Source organism: Lissotriton vulgaris, chromosome 11 (genome assembly GCF_964263255.1).
Source record: "Lissotriton vulgaris chromosome 11, aLisVul1.2, whole genome shotgun sequence".
Classification (NCBI taxonomy): Eukaryota; Metazoa; Chordata; class Amphibia; order Caudata; family Salamandridae; genus Lissotriton; species Lissotriton vulgaris.
Genome location: NC_141699.1, coordinates 888,670,313 through 888,695,246, shown reverse-complemented (window position 1 = coordinate 888,695,246; position 24,934 = coordinate 888,670,313). Strand labels below are relative to the sequence as shown.

General features: G+C 44.8%; 1 protein-coding gene across 1 annotated transcript in view; it reads left to right on the top strand.

Moving 5' to 3' along the window:
* The first annotated feature begins 369 nt into the window (after positions 1 to 369).
* Positions 370 to 24,934, top strand: part of LOC147683650 (prolactin-releasing peptide receptor-like) — a 626,497-nt gene continuing 601,932 nt past the window's right edge. Inside the window, exon 1 of the mRNA XM_086944884.1 lies at positions 370 to 788. Coding sequence (XP_086801010.1) covers positions 370 to 788 — 419 coding nt within the window. The remainder of the gene's footprint in view (positions 789 to 24,934) is intronic.

Genomic DNA, 24,934 nt, shown 5'->3' with positions numbered 1-24,934 from the left:
ACCCGGATCTGGAATGCAATTGATATGGGAGTAGAGATTTTGTGATCACAGCAATGTTGATCAATAATTTACTAGATTAAAGTTTTTAATGATACAAGCATCCAAGTGCTTGACGGTATGGACTCAAGTCACATGGAGAGCCATCAACATTTGATTGATTTTAATTGGCAACCTCAGACTAGAAAGCCTCAAACTGATACAAAAATCATTAGACGTAGTGTCTTCTAGAAGTTACACAATTATGTACAAATGTAAGCAGTCAATTTAGCTGTGGATTAAAAAAATTAAATCACACCAAGGGATGTTCGAACTTGCAAATTAACAAAAACTCAGGGTGGTGTCTGCCCCCTGCATTCTTGAACACACATGATGGAACCCACTGGGAGTTGGGACATCCTGCCCCTCAACATCACCACCTTTCAGATCAGCCTGAAGAACAGCTCCAACTCAAGCTCACAGTTTACAGGCGTAGAGCTCCTGCAGTCGTTCAAGGCCCTCATTATCCCATGCTATGCCCTGGTGGTGTTGGTCGGAATATTTGGCAACTACTTGCTCCTCTACGTCATCTGCAAGACCAAGAAGATGCATAACATCACAAACTTCTTCATCGGCAACTTGGCTTTCTCGGACATGCTGATGTGTGCCACTTGTGTGCCGTTCACCCTGGCTTATGCCTTCAACCCCCGTGGCTGGATCTTCGGCAAGTTCACCTGCTATTTTGTGTTCCTTATGCAACCGGTGACCGTTTATGTTTCGGTATTCATCCTGACTGCCATCGCTGTGGACAGGTAACTACCTTTCAAGAAATATTAGCCTGGAGGGGTTTGTTTATGAAGGCAGCCATCCACCTGCCTCCAGTCCTGTACAATCACTAGAAAAGATGTAATGTTGAAAGTGTTATCTGTACTGCTGGAGATCCTTGGGTGGATGAGGAGAACTGAGTGAATTCATTGGTTCGCTCTCTCATTTAAGAATCTGGCACCTATGCCAATGTTTTCTAGGTAATTCTGCTTCCTCCAAAATCCATTGATTCCAGAGTAAATTCAAGAGTAAAAGTGAACCTCCTGGTAAAGCATCCCAATGTTATATTTACGTCATGTTGTTGAATGTTAATTTTTATCAGAGATACAACTTTTTTCTCATGTCCCTGAATAAGATGTTTCCCAAATTGTAGTTCATAGCATAGGTTATTGCTTGGTGAATATGTACCGACTAGGAAAGGTCATAAACGATGAAGGTTCTTGGTTTCTACTCATTGCTTTTTCTGTAACCACTTAATCCCTGACTCCTATTTGCTTCCTGTGATTTGTCTTTATGCCTGGGTTTAGCAAATACCCCCACACAGGTGATGAATCCAGAGAAGAGATGTCAACTTAATGTTTTACATTGTGGTCTATTCTTGTCATCAGGAGATGCCAACAATGAAACTAGTGAGGTGTTTGAGGAAGTCAATTAGTTAATCCAGCGAGGATCTAGGGCAGGTTCTGTAGTTTTTTAGTGATGCTTTGATGGATGGATTTAGGCCATAGGAAGGAATATTAAACAAAAGCAAAGCTTGGCTCAAGTAGTGACTGCTGTAATTTCATTTTCAGCTTGCTAAAGACAAAATGCTGCATGCCCTAGGCTTGCACCCGGTAAGCTTGCACCTCAGTTAACATTACCAGGGGTCCTGGGATGAGGGGTTAGCAGGTATTCTCACTGGGACGGTGAGATGCCAAGTGAACAAGTAAATCCTGCTCTGATTCTCCTGGTAATTCCTACCATCCCCAGGATTTTCAACTGGACATTTCAGCTGTTTACACCAGTCAACATTTCAGTCAAAATTTCCAGGTGGAAGTAAAAAGATTTTTCCACAGATCTCATAATTCCAATGGTGCAAGCCCTTGCTGGTACTGACCATTTCAGAATTAAAAGGTGTCTTGTAATGAGGCCTTGAGAGTGCAGAATGTGTTTCAATAAAGAACACGGTGTTTGCTTTTCACTAAAAGAATATAATTGGCATCTGCAACCATGTGGATACAGTTAGAGAGCTTCATGATGTGAGCCTAGAACAAGCGCCTTGTTTCATCAGCAATCTACTTCTGTCAACAATTGCTTCAAGTTGGATTAAAATGTGTTTCAAGTATCACGATACAAACATGTCAGCCTATATTATAGTAAGCCAGAGGCCGCAGTAGATAATGAACATTTTGACATGATGAGGTTTTCGTTTAAAGTTATACAGGAGCTGTTCAATAGTCCAACAACGTTCAGCCTAGAGAGTGATGCCTTGTGGTCCGTGTGCTGGTTAAATGCTTCCAAGAAGTTTTATCTTTTTGCTTATTACATGGAAGAGAGAAAGTTGACAGTGTTTCTTGTGTGCTTGGGAAAAGAGCTGCAGAAAACTACCATCCTCTCAGAGGCAGCGCCCAACATCGAAGGACACATTTCTAGTGTTATTTGTCACGAAACGTGCACAAAGAGGCAAGAAAAGTGCAAAATGGTGACTCTTATTAAACTGACAGTAGAGGTTGATTGGTAAGGCGACTGGATTGTGTTGGATTAACATGAACTAAAAGGAGAAAGAATGGCAAGAAGCCACTCAATACCAAATGGAAAACAAACATTGGTAAATCTAATAGGCCTAGATTTAATATTGTAACTCGTGCAAACACATGCATGCAGAGATCCTGTTGTGATGGTGGTGGTGGTAGTAATGGTAGTGATGGTAGTAGTGGTAATAATGATGGTGGTGATAACAGCGGGGGTGGAGGTGAATATCATCGTGGTAATGGTAGTAATGGAGTGGTAGTGGTGGAGGAAATGGTGATGTTGATAATAGTTGTGGTAATAGCAATGCTTATAAAGATAATGGTGTTATTTCCAACGGTGGTGGTCATAATGGTGATAATGCACATTCTATTGGCAATGGTGGTGGTACTGTTGGTAGTGATGGTGATGGTGCTGATGATAAAAATAATGGTGGTGAACTCAAAAAGTTATGCTTTGACACTGTATAACCTTTTGATAAGCCTCATCACGTGTACTGGCCCTTGGGTGCTCTGGATACTGGTGGCAAGCTTCAGGAACTGCTCAGGTGATAGATCCTCTTTGAGGCCACAGTAAAGGAAGAGGCTACAGGGCTTACACGTCGGGGTTGAGGTAATTTGTCGTTGATTTTCCAGGGCCAATTTTACTATGGGTCTGCAAAATGGGCAAAGCATAACCCTTTATTCGCTTGACTCTCGGGAAGCAAGCCACAGTCTTCTGAGACAGATAGTGGGTAGGGGCTAAAGCTCAGGACTCAACAATTAATCAACAGAATCAATAGGTGAATGACTGACCCAATACTTATCTTTTCAAGAAAGAAAGTACTTTAATCACACAATGGCACTCAATACAATACAATAATAAAAACAAGTCAGTGTCACTGTGCACCATGTTGGCAGGTGTGCAGCCAGTGCTTAATTTTTTCCTGTGGTTTCATGTGCTCGGCACCTGCACTTAATTGTCAGAACCAGCTCTAGTGACAGTCCACCATATGGTGGAACTGTCTTTTTAATTTTGAAATGAGCACAACAACTGTGTTTATTAAGTCAATATACACTGAAAATGAATAATACCAGCCTCTCTTGCCATTATTTTAGCTTAGTGTGGCCTGAAATACTCTGAATTAACACGCTTGCAGGAGTGCGATAGGTGTTATGTTGGTACTGCCATTGGGTGGTGCAGGCTGCAGTGGCCTTCCGAGAAGTGCCCTGGCACTTAACTTTTCACAAAATAAGTGCTGTGCTCCACCCACCTTGCTAGCTCTCTGTCCCCACTGTCCCCAGTTTCTCTTTCTTGTCTGATTTGCCTGTCTATCTCTAGGAATAAAGAATAGTAATGTGAATCTAGCACATGTGCGTTTCAATTTCCTCAAAGCACAAGTGCACTTAGTTCCAAGTATCTTACCTTCTAATGGATGAATCCTCTCAAAGCTGGGCCCGCCTACTCAAAAAAGGAGTGATGTGTCAGCAATCGGTTTTGAAGTTCCTCTGAGCAGGATGCGGGCTGCAGGTTGGTGGGCACGCTTGGTGATGCAGCAAGCCAGCATTTTCCTTACTTTCGCCTGATCACAACACTTCCTGGATGCTGCTGTTTGAACCGGACTGGTGGTAAGTGCCATCCTTTGGCATCCTCGTTGTCTGCATTTGCAGTTGGGGCAGGCTGGACAACTGGTGCCTCAATGACAGGGCCTTTGACACTCGGGAAGTTGTAGCCGGGCATGGGCTAATCAGGAATGCGAACAATGCAGCCCCAGACCCGCTAAGAAATTCAATCGGGCCGCCATGCACTGGCCGGTAATAGATTCAGCAGATGCTGCCCTGCATGGGTAGACAAGGTATTTAGCAGATGTACTCCCACAGATCCGGTAGATGCCACCTCCAAATGGGCTATCAGGAATTTGGTAGGTGGACCCCTACATGGGCCAACCAGAACTCCCAATCATAGCCCCTACTGGGCCTTAGCGATCCCATTATCACAGACTTGCTGTTTCTGCTTGAAACCTTAGGGGGATCGTTGAGAGTGGGGCATGCACATTTTTATTTAAAATGTTTTGTATAGCGCGAACATGACCCTAGAGGGTGTCGGAGCGCTTTACAGAAGAGTTTCGACAAACATAGGGGAGACAATTGTGGAAAAAACAGTAGAAGTCTACAAAAAATAACAGGTACGTAATGGAGTAATTGTGTAGAGCATCAGAACTATAACATTGCAAAATAGCATAACAAGAACAGAGGAGCAAGACAAGGAAGGCAGAAGAACATGTGAGTAGAGCAAGGCAAGAAGCGTCGTCATGACACTAAATGATGAGGAACAGGCTGGTATACCGAAAGGCCGAGGCTAAACTGCTAACTCAGAAAAGTATTCATCAGTAAAGCTTTCACTTCCTTTTTGAAGGACACTGTTGATGGAATCAGTCTAGTTTCTTAGGTAGGGAGTTCCAGATTCTTTGGGTAATACCTGAGAAGGAATGATTGTAAGTTTTAATTTTTTCAAATTTCTTTGGTTTAAGCAACAAGGTACTGGAACTCCTGGAGGAACGGGCACCGCCCAAAAGTTCTAGCTTATTTGCAAGGTACAGAGGAGTGTTGAAGTGAAGTGCTTTGTGTGTCATGCAGGCAAGTTTTAGTAGAATCCTTGCTTCGAAAGGTAGCCAATTTAGAGATTTCAAATCCAGGTAAATGTGGTTGGTTTTCTTGGAACCAGTGATGAGCCTCGCAGCTGCATTCAGTGATGACCTGAGATGGGCCAGTCTGTAGACCGCAGAGGGTTGCACTGCCATATTCCAGCCGTGAGATGACTAATGCTTTCACAGTGGACTTGAAGTCATCGGGGGAAGGAAAGGTTTTTATTTCCTTAGGATGCTCAATTACAAGTTTGCTCCTTTGGTAGATGCGCTGATGTGATCCTGCAGGTTTAAGTTCTTATCCAGCACTATTCCCAAGGATCTCGGAGAGTCTATAATGTGTGGGGTGCAATTGAGAGCGGAAAGTTTTTTTTATATATTTTTCCACAATGGGGGCTTGCTTGGGCAGTGAGATCAGGAGGAATATCGTTTTGGGGGCGTTCAGTTTGTGATGGTTAAAGGTTAACCAGGTTTGGATTTTGTGTAGAGTTCCGTTGAGTCTTGATATCATCCAGAGAAGAGATTTTCATGTACAACTGGGTGTCATCCGCATACATGTGATACTGGATGTTAGATACTTAGTGGATTTCCATAAGCGGTTCCAAGAATAGATTGAAAAGTGTGGATGAAAGCGAGGATCCTTGGGGTACCCCCAGAGTGCAAGGACTAGGATTGGAGAGGGTTTGATTGGATTTCACTCTCTGAGTTCTGTTATGGAGAAAAGAGGCACACCATTTTAGTACTGATCTGGAGAGCTCCATCCTACGTTCAAGAAGGCTCAGGAGATTGTCATGTTTGACAGTGTCAAAAGCTGATGAGAGGTTGAATAGGATTAATAGGCAGGATTCATTCTGTTCATGCAATTATAAGAGCGTTGTCGACTATATGAGTGATGGCTGTTTCAGTGCTGTGGCCCTGACAGAAGCCCAATTGGAATTGATCAAGAGGTGAAAGAAAGGATAGAGAGTGATCACTATCCCCTAGACCTACTGATAGAAGCACGTTTGTTTTTGGGGGTGGGGTATGTGTTGCCATTAAATACATATAGTGGCCCAAGTGATGAGATTCTCTTCAGTAACAGACGAGCACTAAAGTGGCCCCATATACTGGAGAACGGTGACCTCCTCGCAGAAATTTATTTACATCTTGCAAGGAGCTTTGAAGCCTTCGTAGACCTCCCAACTGAGGTAGACAATCCTGTACGTTTTACTGCACTCCACAATGAGTTCTTTGCAGCACTGAAAATATTAGTCACTAAAATGCCAAAAAAAAGCCAGCAAAAATTGCATAATTCGTCCAAAAGCAAGCCATGGTATGGCAAAGCTTGTAGGGAAGCAAAGGGGAATCTATTGTTGGCAATCAAAACAAAATCCCCAGAGGATGTTAGGCTAGCAAGATCAGCTTACAAATATGTGCAGGTTGCCTCAAAGAGGGAGTAGGAGGAACATAGTTGGGCAGAAATGCTGGCGGCAGCAAAGGCAAATGACACCGTAGGGTTCTGGAGACTAGCTGCTAACGGGAACCGTGAAGGGAGAGTGGCTAAAGATGTATACCTAGATGAACTTACGTGGGTGAATCATTTCACGACATTGTACAAAAAATATGATGATAACACCATTGATGTTAGCAATGAGGCACCATGGCTCACGTTTTCTAACGAGCATTTGGAATTTACAATAGAGGAAACGGAGGCGACCATTAATGCAGTGAAAAGTGGAAAAGCACCCGGATTAGATAAGATACATGGGGATCTTTATAAGCATGACCTAAAGATTTGGGCACCATATATAAATTATTTGTGCAATATGTTATCTTGTAGTCTTGAGTTTCCAGAAAGTTGGCGGGGAGCCGAGATTGTCTTAATCTTTAAAAAGGGCGATCGGTCAGAACCTTCAAACTACCGACCGATTAGTCTAATGGACATTCTCCAAAAAATTTGCTCGAGACATATTCTATCCCGGATAAATGAGTGGCAAGAAGAGAACAAAGTCCTCACGAAGCTCCAAGCCGGGTTTAGGAGCAAAGTTAGCACAATCGATCAAGTCTTTAGGTTCTGCTGTCTTTACTGGAAATACGTCCACATCAAAAAAGGTCATCTATATGTAGCCTTTGTAGATCTTAGAGCGGCGTTCGATCTAGTGCCACGAAATCTCCTTTGGAGGTCCTTACAAAAGGCAGGGTTGCCCAACTGCTTGTTGATACAGATAATCGAGCTGCATGCTGGGAATTTTGCCAAAGTGAGATGGGGCCCCAATGGAGAGCTAACTCGGAACATAACGATTGAGCGTGGTGTACGTCAAGGCTGCGTTCTAGCTCCTACATTATTTTCCCTGTTTGTGAACGATATTCCTGCACACCTGGAGGGCTGCAATAATGATTCCCCAAAATTAAATGGAGAAAGGGTACCCGCTCTACTTTTCGCGGATGATACTATTTTAATTTCGCAAACAAAGAAAGGCTTACAGACACTACTTCATTTTTTTAGTATTTATTGTAACAGGAAAGGTCTGGAAATCAATGCCAAAAAAACTAAATGTATGTCCTTAAACCCTATTAAACCAGACAAAGGTTGTCTTACACTAAATGGAAAAAAACTGGAAGCGGTCCAAAACTTTTCTTATCTTGGGGTCTCTCTTGATTCGAACTTTACATGGAGGCCTCAAGTTGAGAAAACCAAGTTAATATACGCACAAAAAACTAAACCTATCCTCACAAAGCAAAGTTCAAGCATTAGCAAAGCAGTATCACCAGCACTGGAGTTTTTTAAATTCAAAGTCCAACCCACCGTTCTCTACGGTGCCGAGATCTGGGGGCCCATGTCAAAGGACGCTTTTTCTGTTATGGACAACAAATTTATGCGTAGTCTTGTCAGGGCCCCAAAAGGTACCCCGTTGATACCGCTTCAGTTAGACCTAAATGTTAGAAGGACCAATCATTTTACTATTGTTCGGCCATTACTGTTTTGGGTGAGACTTTGGCTGACCCCAGAATTGCTTGACTATCGGAATGGGTTAAAGGAGATAATGTGCCTGGACATATCAAATTCCAATGTTTGGCTCAAACATGTAAGACTGTGGTTCACTAAAATAGGGTTATCTGACTTATGGGTGAATTCGGAAAACCTCCCGTCAAATGCAAAAAAAATGGTGAAAATGGCTTTTTGGGGCTTTATCTCCGACCAAATAATAAATGGGAATGGTGGTGGAACCTTAGTCAAAAACTTTCTAACATTCAAGGATGAACCCCTTTTTTAGACTTTCCTTGATGAAGTTGAGCCTCCACTTGCTAAAACCCTATTTATGAAACTGAGATATGGAAATCTTTTGATTAATTCAACTCTGGCGCGTTGGTCTAGAAGAAATAATGATGATGTCCCAAGGACTAGTGAAACCTGCATCATGTGCAAGGCCAAAATTAAGGAGGACGATTTGCACATCCTCTTCTTCTGTCCCGCCTATGTGTCGGCCAGAAGAAAGTGGATCAAACCGTTATGCAACCTTTTGGGAATTAGATCATGCAAGACGGCATTAAGAATAATCAAATCTGACACAACCCAGACCATAGTATTCAGTGTCAGTAGATTTTTGCTTAGTATTTATTTTGTGCGTAGGAAGAAAGGCTTAAAACTATAATGGTAGAGAGTTGAATATGTGTACTAAATCCCTTTACTTCCATCATTGTCCATTTACTGTTAGATATGTTTATTCTAATGTTATATATTGCTTTTTAATAGCTGACTATTTATTTAGTAACTGATTGTTGTTTTATAATATGAATGAAATGTGCTGTTATGTAAATCTTTTATGGCAAGTTATTGCCGAAATAAAGAATAAAGAAAGAGAGAGAGAATTGATCAAGAAGTTGGAATTCCTCAATGTGGTTACACAGTTGTGCATGAACACATTTCTCAAGGAGTTTTGCTAGAGTAGGGATGTTTGTGATTGGTCGGAAGTTATTCAGATCTTCAGAGTCAGCTGTGTTTTTTTTTAGAATAGACAAGACCAGGCCGGACTTTAAGCAGCCAGGGATTGCCCCTTGAAGTAGGGAGGCATTAATAATCTTGGTCCAGAGTGGTACTAGTGTCCTTATCATTTCTTTAAAGAAATTGTAGGGAAGGGGATCGTTGAAGTGATTTGAGGGATGATTCCCACAGAGCTTTCTCCAGCAGTCTGCTTCTTCTAGGCTCTCCACATACACCAGGAACACGCAGGACCTTGCTTCTTTCTCTCTCAGTGGGCATTCAGTTACCTAGGTACTTCAGTACAGGTACATAGCTTCTCCTAAAGAATATCTAGACTTCATGTGATGTCCTCTCACCTCTCAGAGACTGACTGCCGGGCAGGTTTTAGTCCTGGTTGTACTGCACCCCTCTAAGAACTCTGCAAAGCACTGCCTTCCTTGGTCCTAGAGGATTTGTAAGTCAAACAAAAGAGTAGGGTACTGGGTCACACCTTTAGACGCAAATGGCACACAGCAGATATAGATCCACTGTCTTAAACTGTAGAACATGTTTGGGGGGGTTCTTCTTTCAAGTGCCCTTTTTATGTTGATCTCCAGACAGTCTTTGTTTAGACTGCAGGATGTTTCTCACAGCATAGTTATGTCGATCCCTGAGCACCCACAACTTAGTCACTAATAGATGAGATGTTTCAGCATTTGGCTGTCATCAGCACGACTGAAGGAGTCATCCGGGAAAGGGAAAGGGCAAGCCTCACCTAAAGGCTTCATAACCTCTCACACCAGGGAATGCAGGTCCCTCCCTCATTCCATCATCCATCAACTGGCAGTCTCCAGTTATACTGATTAGCAGCTCCTTGCTAATCAAAGGCCTCATATAATATCTAAAGAAGTCATGTGTCCTTTCTCCTTATTGTAGTTTTTATTTTTCCACCCCACTGCTACAGGAAAGGGAGTAATATACTTCCACTGCCTGGGAGCACATCTGTCACCCTCGATTTTGTTGAAGGCAAGACCAGGACCATCCCAAATGAATCCCCGTAGCCTCCTATACTCTGACAAGTTCACACACATGATGTATGTAGCACACAGGCCAAACACAACAACATGCTTAAAACACACTTGAGATGTAAGTGCAAATGACTGGATTAGGGCACAGAAGCAGAACTTTACATGAGTGGGCTAGCAGGTCTCTACTTTAGTGACCAAGACAAAAAAGGCACACTATGGATCTTTAAAACAGGGCATGATGCTACCACCACAACCCTTCTCCTAAACCCATGACAGGGACTTTTTACAGATGCTAGATTATCGTGATGCTTGGCCAAAATAAAAGGCTAGGATACCAGATGCAAGCAGTCAGGAATTCCCATCATAACATCTGCCACTCATGGTTTCATCACCTGAAGTAACTGCTGGATACCATAAGCTTATTTGTGATTGAGGGGAGAGTGGCTAAGGAGAGTGAAATGTGGTAAGGTCAAAAGACAAATGAGTGAGTGGTGACAGAAAGATGAGTTGACAAAAGCTGTCTCTTTTGAAAGAAAAAGAGGGGCACTAAGAGAGAATAAATAGGAGACCCCATCAGTAGAAGACCTGCTAGTGATGAGCAGGAATAGAGGCACAGGCTACAAACTCTGCTCTGTTGACAAACATCTAGCAGAAACAGGATTCAGCAGCATCATGGGAGCCACTGGACATGCATGCTGAAATCTGAACCCTTTAGCTGCTGAGGCTTTTCCACCCCCCGTGTTGAGCCCTTTTTTGCCTTTTTGGGGTAGTTTGCGCTTGAGCCTTTATTAGCCTGAGCCTTTTTTGGCTCCCTGGCCTCCCTGAGGCTTTTTTGGCTCCCTGGCCTCCCTGAGCCTTTATTAGCCTTGGGGATCCCACTCCCCGGGGCCAGTTCACTTTGTGTGTCCCAGGGAACCCACCCCCGGGACAGTGTTTTTCCTGCCCACATCTGGGAGGAGCATTTTTTAATCTCCTGTCAAACTGGAGCAACTATAATGTCTACTCCGAGCTGATGCAGCAGAGAAAGAGAGCAATGCATGCTCCTGCAGCATGCGGGGAGCCAGCTGGGGCTCTGCAAGCCTGGTGCTTCCTATTTGGCCCTAACGTGTTGTCTTTGGGTGCACCAGCTGGACAATGGGGCACCTACTTGCAAATAGTGCAGGTCACTGGGATTGGGTCCCCAGGGCCAGAGAAGGCCAGGAGGGGTGGGGCCCTCCTCCCATTTTAAAAGAAATGCAGCCCTGAAGGATGGACTTCCATGGTCTATTGCGTACAGGAAGGGGGTTACACTGCCCTCTAAGTGCATTGGGCCCTAGTGGATGGGGGTTCCTGGGGTCAAAACAGGCTTGAGGATGGGGGCCACATGACCCCTCTCCCCTTGTAAAAAAGGCTGACCCCAGGGGATGGGGTCCCTAGGGCTTAAATATGTTTGGGGAGGGAGGCCCCTCCCCTTTTTGATTATATTTGACTCCCGGGGATGGGAACCCTGGGGCATAATAAGTCTCTGGGAAGGGGACCACATGGCTCCCCTTCCCCTTTTTATTGGATTTGGCCCTCGGAATATGGTCCTCAACGCCTATTAAGCCTCGGGTAGAGGGGCCACCCAGCCCCCCCTTTATATTGAAACTCGCCCAGGGTATGGGGTCACTGGAACCAATTAGGAGTTGAGACAGGGGCTGCACATCCTCCTTCCCATAATATATATAATTTGGCCTCAGGGGACTTGGTCTCCTGGGTACAAAGGCCAACCCTACACTGTGCATGCCAAAGGCTGTGAACAGTATAGCATTGGCAGCCTGCTGGGGGTTTAGCCTCAGGGCCTAGCGGCCGACCAAGCCATGGACAATCCCTCTCTGTGCATGGCCAAAACCTGTGCACATACAACAGGTGATGGACCGAATGTGGATCAATGTCACACACTCACCCCAGTCCAAAGATCTGGGCCCAAATCCATCGTTTTTTGCACTCCACACCACCCTGGGTTAGACAATGGCGATATGCAAATCAGCTCTGTCCCTGTGCCCCATGGGAACAGTCCAGTCGAACTACAAAAGCCATGTCCTTCCCAGAACGGAATCAAGCATCCGAGGACCGGACCGGTTTCGAGGTAACACCTCATCAGCCCGGCTAGCTTGACTCCAGTGGTGTGGAGTGCCTGGGACCCACGTCTGGGCATCCCCAGCGCACTTAGGGCGGAATATGCAAATACAACAGGTGATGGACCGAATGTGGATCAATGTCACACACTCACCCCAGTCCAAAGATCTGGGCCCAAATCCATCGTTTTTTTGCACTCCACACCACCCTGGGTTAGACAATGGCGATATGCAAATCAGCTCTGTCCCTGTGCCCCATGGAAACAGTCCAGTCCGAACTACAAAAGCCATGTCCTTCCCAGAACGGAATCAAGCATCCGAGGACCGGACCGGTTTCGAGGTAACACCTCTCATCAGCCCGGCTAGCTTGACTCCAGTGGTGTGGAGTGCCTGGGACCCACGTCTGGGCATCCCCAGCGCACTTAGGGCGGAATATGCAAATACAACAGGTGATGGACCGAATGTGGATCAATGTCACACACTCACCCCAGTCCAAAGATCTGGGCCCAAATCCATCGTTTTTTTGCACTCCACACCACCCTGGGTTAGACAATGACGATATGCAAATCAGCTCTGTCCCTGTGCCCCATGGGAACAGTCCAGTCCGAACAACAAAAGCCATGTCCTTCCCAGAACGGAATCAAGCATCCGAGGACCGGACCGGTTTCGAGGTAACACCTCTCATCAGCCCGGCTAGCTTGACTCCAGTGGTGTGGAGTGCCTGGGACCCACGTCTGGGCATCCCCAGCGCACTTAGGGCGGAATATGCAAATACAACAGGTGATGGACCGAATGTGGATCAATGTCACACACTCACCCCAGTCCAAAGATCTGGGCCCAAATCCATCGTTTTTTTGCACTCCACACCACCCTGGGTTAGACAATGGCGATATGCAAATCAGCTCTGTCCCTGTGCCCCATGGGAACAGTCCAGTCCGAACTACAAAAGCCATGTCCTTCCCAGAACGGAATCAAGCATCCGAGGACCGGACCGGTTTCGAGGTAACACCTCTCATCAGTCTCTAGTGGCTCTAAAAGCAAGGACAAGTGACTTGAACTATATCCCCCTTAACTGTGTGCACTCTATGCAACATTTGTCAAAGAAGACACTGTTCGCTTAAAATAACCAAAGTCTGCAAGCGTTAGAGATTAAACTGCCTGCAGCTTTCATACTCTGATAACTTTACAGTGAGCCCATCTTCTAAAGCAAAAGAAGTGCATGTACATAGGTTTGTACCTAGTGTACACAGTCTTCTATATTATGTAGAAACTGTCATGCTAAGAATTTTCTGCCAAACTACTCAAGAATGGTTAAAATACTTAGTATTTGATACATCGAATCTTTGCCACGTTAAACACTTTTTCTGCACAACAAAAAACGTGTGTGGAACCTACTGGACAAAAGTCGTCAACTGTCATCTGCACACAGAGTTAATCTTCAATCCATAGATTTATAACATGTTCAATAACTGTACACACCTATTCTGCATTAGAAGCACATGCATTTTGTAAACACACACACCCACTAACTGGACACATACTTTATAAAGTTAGGTGGAAAATTAAAATGGTAGTTACCCACCACTATGTAAACTATAAAGCAAGCAAGCACACTCATTGGATAATGTCTTCAATGATGTGATCAGTAATGTCATCAATGTTGTCATTTTGAGATGTCATTACTGATTTCATAAATAAAGTCATAGAACATGTCATAAGTGATGTAATATGTGAGGTCAAAAGCAGTGTATTAAAGGGACACACGTTATAGTTAGCTTTGCTAACTATAACTGGGAATTTCTGTGTTTTGTTTAGTTCAGGATGTGAATGTTGCCAGAAACAGAGATAAGTCGATGGACCCTTCCTAATGTCAGCACCTGACTACCTTTCTCCCCGAAATATTAAGTGGCCCTTGAGTTACTAAAGGGAGTTGTGTGCACACTGGCTGGCACCCATCGTTACTGTGCCTATTCCCTAGGGAAACCAAGTACAAATGAAACAACCGCAAAGGTGCACCACAAGAAACAAGAAATAAGTGCAAATGATATTAGCACAAGAAAGAATTTTTTTCTCAAAAAGATGTTGGTAATCTTCTGGTAATCTTTTGCAATCGTGGTTCGTCACTTTTGGAACGAATGTACAGAAAAGAGTCCGGAGAGCGCCTTCCCAGACTCAGTATCCCAATATGCAAGCTGGAATATATATTTCCATCCAGTTTGAAACAGTCAGGGTTGAACTGTGAAATTTTGAATAATGAGGACAAGGATTTGCAGGATTCCTAAATATTGGAGGGGGTCGGTCTCACAACCTTAATATGTGTATAACTCATTTCATGTTCTGAAATATTTTACGGAATTCCAAAGGACAAGAGGTCCTATATGTCCCTGGGAGGAGGATGTGGGCACTGTGTTCCAGTAGGCCGTTCGTGTTAAAACAGCCGGCGCCCATCCACAAAGCCTTCGTCCCGCCGAAACACCCGCAAAGTCGTTGTGTTCTCCGGACTCTTTTCTGTACATTCGTTCTGGGTGACTGCTGAGAGCATGAAGGAAACTATTGCCTGCTGTAGTCTTCCTGTGTAGCTTAGTGCTGAGGTGGTTGTTCCTAATTTCCACAACTACATCTAGGAATTCGATGTGCTCCCTATTTATGGAGTATGTCAGGTTGAGATTAAATATATTATCATTCAGTTTTCTATCATACTCCTTGCATTCTCCTCCCTCCCCTTCCAAATGATAAACAGATCATCAATGTATCTGTACCACTTCACCACTCTCTGCTCAGTGCCGCCAGATTTCATATTGCGTTTAACTTCTTCTTCCCATCCCCTCAGGAACAGGTTGACTAAGCTGGGGGCAAAGCAAGTGCCCATAGCTGTGCGAAGGACTTGCTTATACATTGTGCCATTAAAAAGAAACATGTTGTTAACAAGGCAAAATTTCATAATTCCTAGTAACATTCTGGTGTGTTCATAATAACACATTCTCCGATTTATTTATTTTTTAGATTTTTTTTTTAGGAATTGCTGACAAAATTGTATGCCCTGGGAATGATTTATGATTGAATATAAGGAGTTCACATCCATGGTTATGACCTAGTAGTATTCCTCCCTTTCAATACTGTTGATTATTTTTCCAGAAAGTCTTTAGTGTCCTTTACATATGATGGGAAGGTTATCACATTTTCATGAAGGAAGTAATCTACATATTTTGAGATATGTTCTGTGCCGCAACCTATCGAGGATACAATCGTTCTCCCAGGTGGTGTATCAGGGTTCTGGTGAATCACACTTAAGGTAGCAATATTGCTCCCATAGGAGCATCCCTTAATCTTTCCAAGTGGTAAGCATTTCACATATCTTAACAATACTGACATTATACTCAATCATGTTAGTTTTAGTGTAGAATCTGGTGTCATCAAGTTGTCTTTGTGCTTCGGCGATGTACAATCCCCTGTCCCAAAGCACAATATTCCCCCCTTTGTCTGTAGGGCCTATCACGACGTTCTCATCGTCTGTCAAAGATTTGACTAACTTCCGTTGAGTTTTGGTGACGTTGGGGGACTTTGTTTCTCTGTCTCTATTTCCAGAATTTCATTAAGTCCCTGGTTACTGTCTCGTGGAATACATTGCTATTATCATGCAGCATTATAGCTAGGAAGACTAATTTGGGTTTAAAGTTTGTTTTTTGTAGGACGCTCGGGGTTGAACTCACCATTATCCTCAATTGGGTCTAATCCAGTTTCCATGTACAGGTCCTGCATCACCTGAAAGTCGTCCATATCCACTATGGTAAGGTACTGGTTTGGCCCCACATTGTCTGTTAGTTCCCGGTTGGAATTGGGGGTCACACCTTCTTGGTCTGTTACTCGCTTTCCCCTAATGGTATGCCATTTTTTCAATTTTAGTTTCCTAACTAATTTAAACATATCTATTCTGGTCTCAGGATAGTCAAAGGTGTTATTGGGACAGAAGGAAAGACCTAAACATAGTGTACGTTTCCCCTGCATGGATAACAGTCTGTGGGAGAGATTAATAATAGTTTTATTTACCCATTGTCATCCATTAGTTCGTTGTCTTCAGGCCTGTTGACTTGGTTCCCATGAGCCTCTTCTTCTTTTGGATCCTCAGTCGCTGTTGCTTTCTTCTCCTTCAGTTCCTTTCTGGCTTCTTTCTTCCTCTTCCTCAACCACTTTGTCCCCGACCTCTCTCCTGTGTTTTCGATGGTTGTACTGTTCTTGGAGTTTGCCTCCCAGTATGCAGGAGGCGATACTCTTCTAAAAAAGTGGCCTTTACTTGTGTGCCCAGTTCTTTTTTAGCTGTTCGATTTAATATCAGGGAGAGATCGCCTTCTGTCTTACTGCTAGAGACGCGTTCGTCGTTAGGTTCTGGTTTGGTTCTGGTTTGGTTCTCCTTGTGAAATCTTCTCATACAGGTGATCATATTTGTGGCTATACGTCAATATTCTACCACTTTCATAGGGGCCTATTAGGATGGCGGACGGACCTGCGTCCGTCCGCCACCCCCGTGGTGGAGGGACCGTCCGCAGGGGCAGCGGCGGTCTCTCCATACCAATTAGGATGTGACCGCCACCCTGGCGGTCACATCCCGTATCTTTAACCTTGCGGCGGTTGCTGCTTGAAGCAGCACCTGCCGCAAGGTTAAAAATGCATGTTTTGCATTTACATGCAGAAAGCTTCAGGCGTGGTGCCTGCCGCTATGTGCATGCAAATGCAGGGGGGTACCATAGGTACCCCCCATGTGCACCCCCCACCCCCGACACCCTGGGGGCCCGCAAGGGCCCCCCAGAAGCTATTGTCCACATGCCTTTCCACAGCGGTAAATCTACCGCGGAAAAGCATGTTTCCAAACCTATCGTAATTTGGCTGGCGGTGTCTTGCAGACACCGCCACCAAATTGCGTCCAACACCCCGCGGATCAGCGGCGGACGGACCTGCTGTCCGCCGCTGATCCCACCGCCATCATAATCTGGCGGTGGGTGTTTTGAGGGTCCGCAGCGGTGATTCCGCATCCTCCGGGCCGGCGGTGGCTTCCATAGGCCCGGAAGATGCGGAATCACTGCAATCATAATCGACCCCATAATCGGCACAATCTCGGTGCAACTTCATCTGTTTTCTTGATCTGATGTCAGCTTCATAAAGTTTTAGTCTTGTTTTCAGTTTGTCTACATATTTCTTGATTATTTCCTGCTCCTCATGGTTTTTTAATTCTTCTTCCAAGAATTTAAATTCGCTCAGTATCCCCTCTCTGTCCTCCCATGCGTATTTAACCAGAATGGTTAACATCTGCTTGGAACTTATGGCAGTGTTGTCTGCCCATTCTTCCAACATCTTGGGGTTGGGCAGTTCATAAGATGGGGTAATGTAAATACGTAATCCTTGTGGCACCATGTCCTTATCAACATAATCCTGAAGGGAAATTGCTTCCCACCATTTAGAAGTCTCTGCTTTCTTAACTTTCTCCATTTTTTTGGAGTTTGTCTTGTAAACTGCTGTCTTGCACTCGTATTTCTTTTTTTATGTTGATCCTCGTTGGTGCTAGTGCAAAGAGACTGCAGGCAGCTGCCCTCCTTTCATTTTCTTCCATTTGTCAGTTGGATTAGTACAGTGTGTGAACATATTAAAACGTCAAACAGGCTCAGAGAGAAGAGAGATCAGTGCAAGTGAACATACATATCCGGTATACACTACTGTTCATATTTTAACAAACCACTGTGCAAAACCCAGGTCAAATATATATTTCCCTATTTCTGATATTTGTAGAGGTGTTGGAGTAAATATCAACCCTGCTAAATTTGTAAATGCTTGTTTTCATTATTGGCTTCTGTTTGTCCCAGATTTTTTCTGTTTGTTTTTAGAATTTTGAAATATCATGAGTTTGGTGAGGTGCATCTTTCTAGTTTATTGTGTGGAAAATGGTCATCTCTTGGGATATCTCTTCATTTGATAATGTCAAGAGCCGCTGCTCTTGTAAGGCAAGGAAAGGTATAGTAGTGACAGGACTGCTCTTATGAAGCATCAACTTACAACAAAAGGATGGAATCTATAATGTTTATGTATATAGGAGGAGCACTGTTTAGGGCGCAGTAATATTTTGCATATTGTGCCGAAAATCTTTGAAACGTTCCTGATAATGCCCTACCTCCATACTATGATCATTTAGAATAATTACCATAGCCTTATATCCCGCAACTGAAATACCATTGACCATAATAAAGAGCATTATAGGGTGCAAAATGGTGCTAATGTCAAGCATCACTATCATATAAAAATACAGCCAATTGCTTTTACTGCCGACAAATTCAAATATCACCGAAAAGGTTTGCGTGATTCCGCCACGGATTTTCGGAAGTACATTAATAAACTAGACACAGTCCTGGGATAAACAAACAAAATGGTGGATGGTTTGACCACTTATCTTATAAGAGGCTCAATAATTCAGATATGTAAAAAATGGAGACTAGATGGTTGGGACCTTAAGATGGAGAAAAGATGGAGAAAAGAGAACAATGAAAATAGAAGTGACAAATGTGTTTCAAGTATATGGTGAGGCAACTTGATTCATATTTGTTAAAAACCATGGAGAAATAGGCACGAAACAACCCCTAAGAGAATGAAGTAAAAAAAATGAAAGCATTTGTAAAAAGGCCGAAACACTATAACGCAGTAAACCAGGGTAGAGCTGGAGGCCTTACGTAATCCACAGTTTTGAATCACGAGCAAGTGAATGCACAGTTCCTAGTAGTACTTTACTACTGCAAATTTGCCTGAGTAATTTACATGTGTTTTCTCTGTCTATTCCATGTCTCCCATTTAGGAGTATGAAAGGGCTTACTGATGATGCTAGCAGCTACTCTAACATGACATTACACAGCAAGCGGCTATGGGGGGGGGTTGAGGGGGGGGGTCAGCCGTATACTGCTGAAGCAGAGAAATGCAATCAATGTCATTTCCATCCCTAGAATGCTGCAGTATGGCATGCGTTGGATGCATGAAAAACATTTGTCAGTTCTGCAGGGCTAGGACTCTCCTAAAGAAAGGGAAAGCGCGGCAGGCCTATATCTTTGCATATTTTTTGTAAAAGGGGTCGTATCATAAAGGTGTGCATTCACATAGGGCACACCATTGCTTATTTTTAGGCATTTCCACTTGTTAAAGTCTAGGCTAATTTACACAATTATCATCGAAAGTGCAGTGTAATCCAGAGGCCTAGACACGAATCTACTCAACTCTTGTTCTGAGTTTATTAGGTTATCCAGTATTATGGGTGTCTTTCATAGATTCACATACCCTGAATCATTCCCCGTCGTCGGGATGGGAGTCCCGGTACATAAAAAGTAATATCCTATAGACATATATATATAGAAAAGTAGGCCTAGAGGCCTCACCTTAGTAACATATCCATGTCCTTTTGTAAAAAGGACCAAGCTATAGAGAAGAGCCAATCAGCTGCCACCTACCTCTAGAACCTTCCTGTCCGGAGCCTCAGTCCCTCAGATTTTCTACTGCACGTTGTGCTAAGGGAGGCTCCTCTGAGCTCTGCTCAGATTCTGTGTTTTTTCACTTCATTAAATAACTTTGTTGTCAAGGATTCTTTTCTACTATGGATTATCTTCAAATACATTCTTTAAAGGAGGTCTGGTAAGGAGAAGAAAGGATTTATTTTTTTAGAGCCTGTGCAACTTGTTCCAAGAGGTTACTCTACTCTGATGATCCTCACACTGACTGCATTTACTGTCTATACCGCAGGCCAAAGACTGCAAGGCATGTCGCACTTTCTCAAGTAAGTTTTTGAGAGGTCTTGAAGGGCGAATTTTAATATGGTGTCAAACACTAAGACTAGAAAGGAGGTTTTTTATTTTCTCCAGTGACAGTGATGAGGCGTTGACCTCAACATCTAGGAGATCTCAAAAGAGAAGAAAATCTCCTCAAACTCATTCCTCAGGGGAACGTCCTGAGAAGGCCCTCAAAAAGACCACTCATGGGTCTTCTGGGCCTCGTCTACGATGGCCTCGTCTACGATTGGCTTGTCTACGATGGCTTGTCTACGATGGCTTGTCTACGATGGCTCGTCTACAATGGATCATCTACAATGGCTCATCTACAATGGCTCGTCTACGACGGCTCGTCGACGACCGTGTCGTCGCCGACGACAGCCTCGTCTATGACTGCTCGTCTACGATGGCCTGTTTACGGCGTTGACGATGGCCTCATCTACGATGGCTTGTCTACGATGGCTCGTCTACGACTGCGTCGTCGACGGCGGCCTCGTCTATGACTGCTCGTCTACGACGGCCTGTCTACGGCATCGACTATGGCCTTGTCTATGATGGCCTCATCTACGATGGCCTCATCTACGAGGGCTCGTCTACGACGGCATCGTCATCGACGACCTCGTCTATGTCTGCTTGTCTACGACGGCCTGTCTACAGCGTCGACGATGGCCTCGTCTACCATGGCCTCGTCTACGATGGCCTCATCTACGATGGTTCCTCTACGATGGCTCGTCTACGACGGTGTCGGCGTCGACGGCCTAGTCTACGACGGATCGTCTATGGCGTCACCGACGACGGCCTCGTCTATGACTGCTCGTGTACGACGGCATAGTCTATGACGGCGATCTCATCGACGGGCTCGTCGACGAGGGAAATTCCGACAATTCTGGAATCTCTTATAATGTGGTAGAGCGGGCTGCTCAACGTTTTAAGATCTCAATGGTCTCTCAAGAACAGGTCTGCTTCTTGTATGACTTCAAAGACCCTCTCAAGAAGGCAGTAAAGTCAATATCGATTACCTATAGTCAGAAGGGGTAAAGGTCATGCAGAACCCCTCCTCTGTATCACCAGTGATCCCTCAGTTGAATAAGAAGTATAGGGCGCCAGATACAGCACCAGCGGGTTTAACAGGACATCCGAGGCCGGACTCCGTGGTGACACAGGCGGCCCAGAAGACCTCCAGGAATCCTTCGGCCCCTTTGTCGCTTCCTCCTGATAAGGAGGGAAGAAGAGTGGACAACATTGGGAACAGGTTTTCCTCAATGTCGGCAATGACGGTAAAGGCCGCGAATGCCCTAGCACTCTTGGGACGCTATAATAGACAATTGTGGGCACACATAGCCCCATACCTGTCGGAATTGCCAGATTCATCCAAAGAGGAAATAAAGAGGATTCTGCTAGATGGTGAAGCATCGGCGTCAGAAACTATAGACTGCGCGATGGATATCACTATGACAGGGTTCCGCCAGTTGGCTGGAGCAGCAGTCTTGCGGCTCCAAGGATGGCTAAAGGCAACCTCTTTCCGTTCTGAGGTGCAAACAAAGATTTTGGACATGCCATATGATAGCCAGTTACTATTTGGCATAAAAAATTGAAGAAGCAGACACTGCGACAGCTTTGGGCACTCTTTAGTATAAGAACCAGTCCTTTAGTAGAAATAGAGGAAGTGGACAGTCTTCCTACAGAGGAAATTATCAATACAAGTCTTCCTGCTCTTCAGACCAGAGTAGACCGCAATACCAACAGCGCCAACAAAAGCAAAACAAGCAATCCTCTTTTGGGAAATCGTCCTTTCAAGGTAAAGGACAGCGGAAATAACAAAAATCTACGGCTGCTTATATGAGAGATCTCGATTATGCTGCAGAGAGGAGCAATGGAGAGAGTACCTCCATCTCAGAAGGGAAAAGGGTTTTATTCCTGCTTCTTTTTGATCCAGGAAAAAGAGAAGAAGTGGAGACCAATCTTGGACCTCGGGCCCTCGACAAATTCCTAAGAAGCAGTCGTTTCGCATGGTAACGATCCAGGAGGTCTTGCATCTATTGGAAGAGCAGGATTTTAGGGCGTCCCTAGACCTACAGGACGCTTACTTCCATATCCCAATTCATAGGAATCACAAAAAGGTACTTGCGATTTGCAGTAGCGGGCAGACACTTGCAGTTTCGCGTTCTGCCTTTCGGGCTCAAATCTGCACAGAGCATATTCACGAAATGTCGTACCCCGGTGGTGGCATATCTCAGACAGTGCCATCACCAAGTCTTTCCGTATATGAATGACTGGCTGGTCAAGGCTCCATCCTTAGAAGACGCGTCCAGGTCTTCCAACGCCTGTTTGAAGCTTTTCGATTGCTTGGGTCTCACCCTAAATCAGGAAAAATTGGTCCTACAACCTTCTCAGTGCATCAGTTTCCTAGGTGCAACCCTGGACACACGGTCAGCAAAAGCTTTGCCATCCAGAGAGAGGATGAACAAGCTCCTTGCACTAGCTGCTATAGTAGCCTCGAAGAAAGTCTTGACAGTCCGCCTCTTCAAATCCCTCCTGGGGATGATGTCATCGTGTATCCTCCTGTTTCCTCACTGTCGACTACGAATGAGACCTCTACAGGAGGCGCTCTCGAAGCAGTGGGTCCAATGCACAGGGTCATTCGACGACCACATAAAAGTGAATCCTCAGATGGTCGTAGCCCTGCAATGGTTGATGTCATCTCAAAACCTGTCTCAAGGCTTGTCATTCCTGCTTCCGGCTGCTCCTCATGTTGTCACAACAGGCACCTCCTTGGAAGGCTGGGGAGCTTTTCTGCAAGAGCTACAGATAAGCAGGAAGTGGTCTCCTATGAAGAAGAAACTTCATATCATCTGCTCGAACTGCGGGCGGTCTTCCTGGCCCTTCAAGCTTTCCTGCCAAGAATCAAACATTCCCTGGTGCTCGTCCGGACAGACAACACCACGACTGTGCACTACCTCAACAAACAGGGAGGGACACGCTCGCTGACACTCTCTCGCGAGTCGCAGCAAAAAAAATATAAAAATCTGGAATTGGCTCATACTCCACAATGTAACCTTAAGGGCGGAATATGTCCCAGGCACGGACAATGTGCTCGCCGACGCGTTGAGCAGGCAGAAAGCATCGTCACACGAGTGGGAGATAGATCAACAAATTATCGACCAGATCTTCTCCTGATGGGGCACGCCGCAAATCGATCTATTTGCGACGAGAATGAACGCCAAATGCCCACACTTCGCAAGTTGGCATCCCCGGTCAGGGTCTCTAGGGAATGCATTTTCCATCGCATGGCGCAACGTCTTTGCGTAGGCCTTTCCGCCATTCCTGATGCTTCCGAGAGTCCTCAGGAAAATTTAGGTGGAGCCTTGTACTCTAATTTTAATAGCCCAAACTTGGCCGAGGCAACATTGGTTCACAGAGCTCCACCGTCTATCCCTGGAGCCGCCGATCCACCTGCGGCAGTATCCATCTCTGCTCACAATGAACAACAATCAAGTTCAACATCCGGATCTGAAGTCTCTCAGGTTAGCTGCCGGGCTCCTGAGTTCCGAGAGTTCCACAATCTGAATATTCCACAAGACTGTAGAGACATTCTTGCCAGAGCAAGGGCGGATAGCACGACCAAAACGTATTCCCTGAAATGGAAGCGATTTTGTGTTTGGTGTGCAGATCAAGGCATTCGGCCTTTCTCCTCCTCACCGGAGCAAATCTTACCTTATCTATTACATCTGGAACAGTCGGGCCTAGCCCACTCCTCCATTAAAGTACACTTAGCAGCAATATCTCGTTATAAAAGAACTTCAACGAGTTCATCTCTCTGGTCAAGCAGGTTGATTAAGCAATTTCTAAAAGGATTATACAGATCTTTCCCGCCAGTAAGGATATTGACACCTACCTGGAATCTCAATGTGGTTCTTAACCAGCTCATGAAACATCCGTATGTCTCGTGGAAAACAGCACTCCTCTTGGCGCTCACATCTGCAAGGAGGGTCAGTGAGCTACAGGCGTTTTCAATCCAGGATCCTTTTCTACAGTTTAAAAACAACAGAGTAATCCTGAGAACCACCAATCCTAGGTTTATCCCAAAAGTCCCGTCGGACTTCCACCTAAATGAACCTGTGGTTCTGCGTTCCTTCTTTCCAAACCCAAGCACGGCAGCTGAGAGATCGCTGCATTCTTTGGATCTCAAACGATGCTTAAAGTTTTACATTGACAAAACGAAAACATTCAGGAAATCTAACCAGCTATTCGTAGCTTACAGCAGACCTAGGGAAGGTCTGCCACTTACCAAGCAGAGCATCTCCAGATGGATTTCTTCAGCCATTGCTTTCTGTCATGACCAAGCTGGACAGCCATTGTATTCCAAAGTGAGAGCGCACTCCACGAGAGCTATGTCCACTTCTATGGCTCTCTTTGCAGGGGGGCCAGTCATTGACATTTGCAGGGCGGCAACATGGAAGTCGCCGCATACCTTCACTAGGCACTACTGCCTGGATACGGAGCTGATGAATGATGCAGCAGTGGGACAAGCAGTGTTACGCCATCTATTTCAGTAAGGTGAGCCTTCCTCCATCCCTCCATCCTACTCTGGTATGCACATTTCTTTACTAATACTTATTGTGGATGTCTAATGATGGTTCATGCTCGCATGATGTGTATTATCTAAGGACTTGTATATGCTGTTCCATCAGAAATGTGCACTCTGCATTGCTTGCTACTCTGATTCAGGCATGTGAATCTATGAAAGACACCCATAATACTGGATAAGAAATGCGTTACTTACCTGTAACTGCAGTTATCCAGTATTGGTGTCTTTCATAGATTCACATGCAACCCTCCCGCCTTCCCTGGAAGGACTCCCCTAATTCTCTCAGTATCACGCCTACTTAGCTTAGTGCGTTCGAAAATCTGAGGGACTGAGGCTCCGG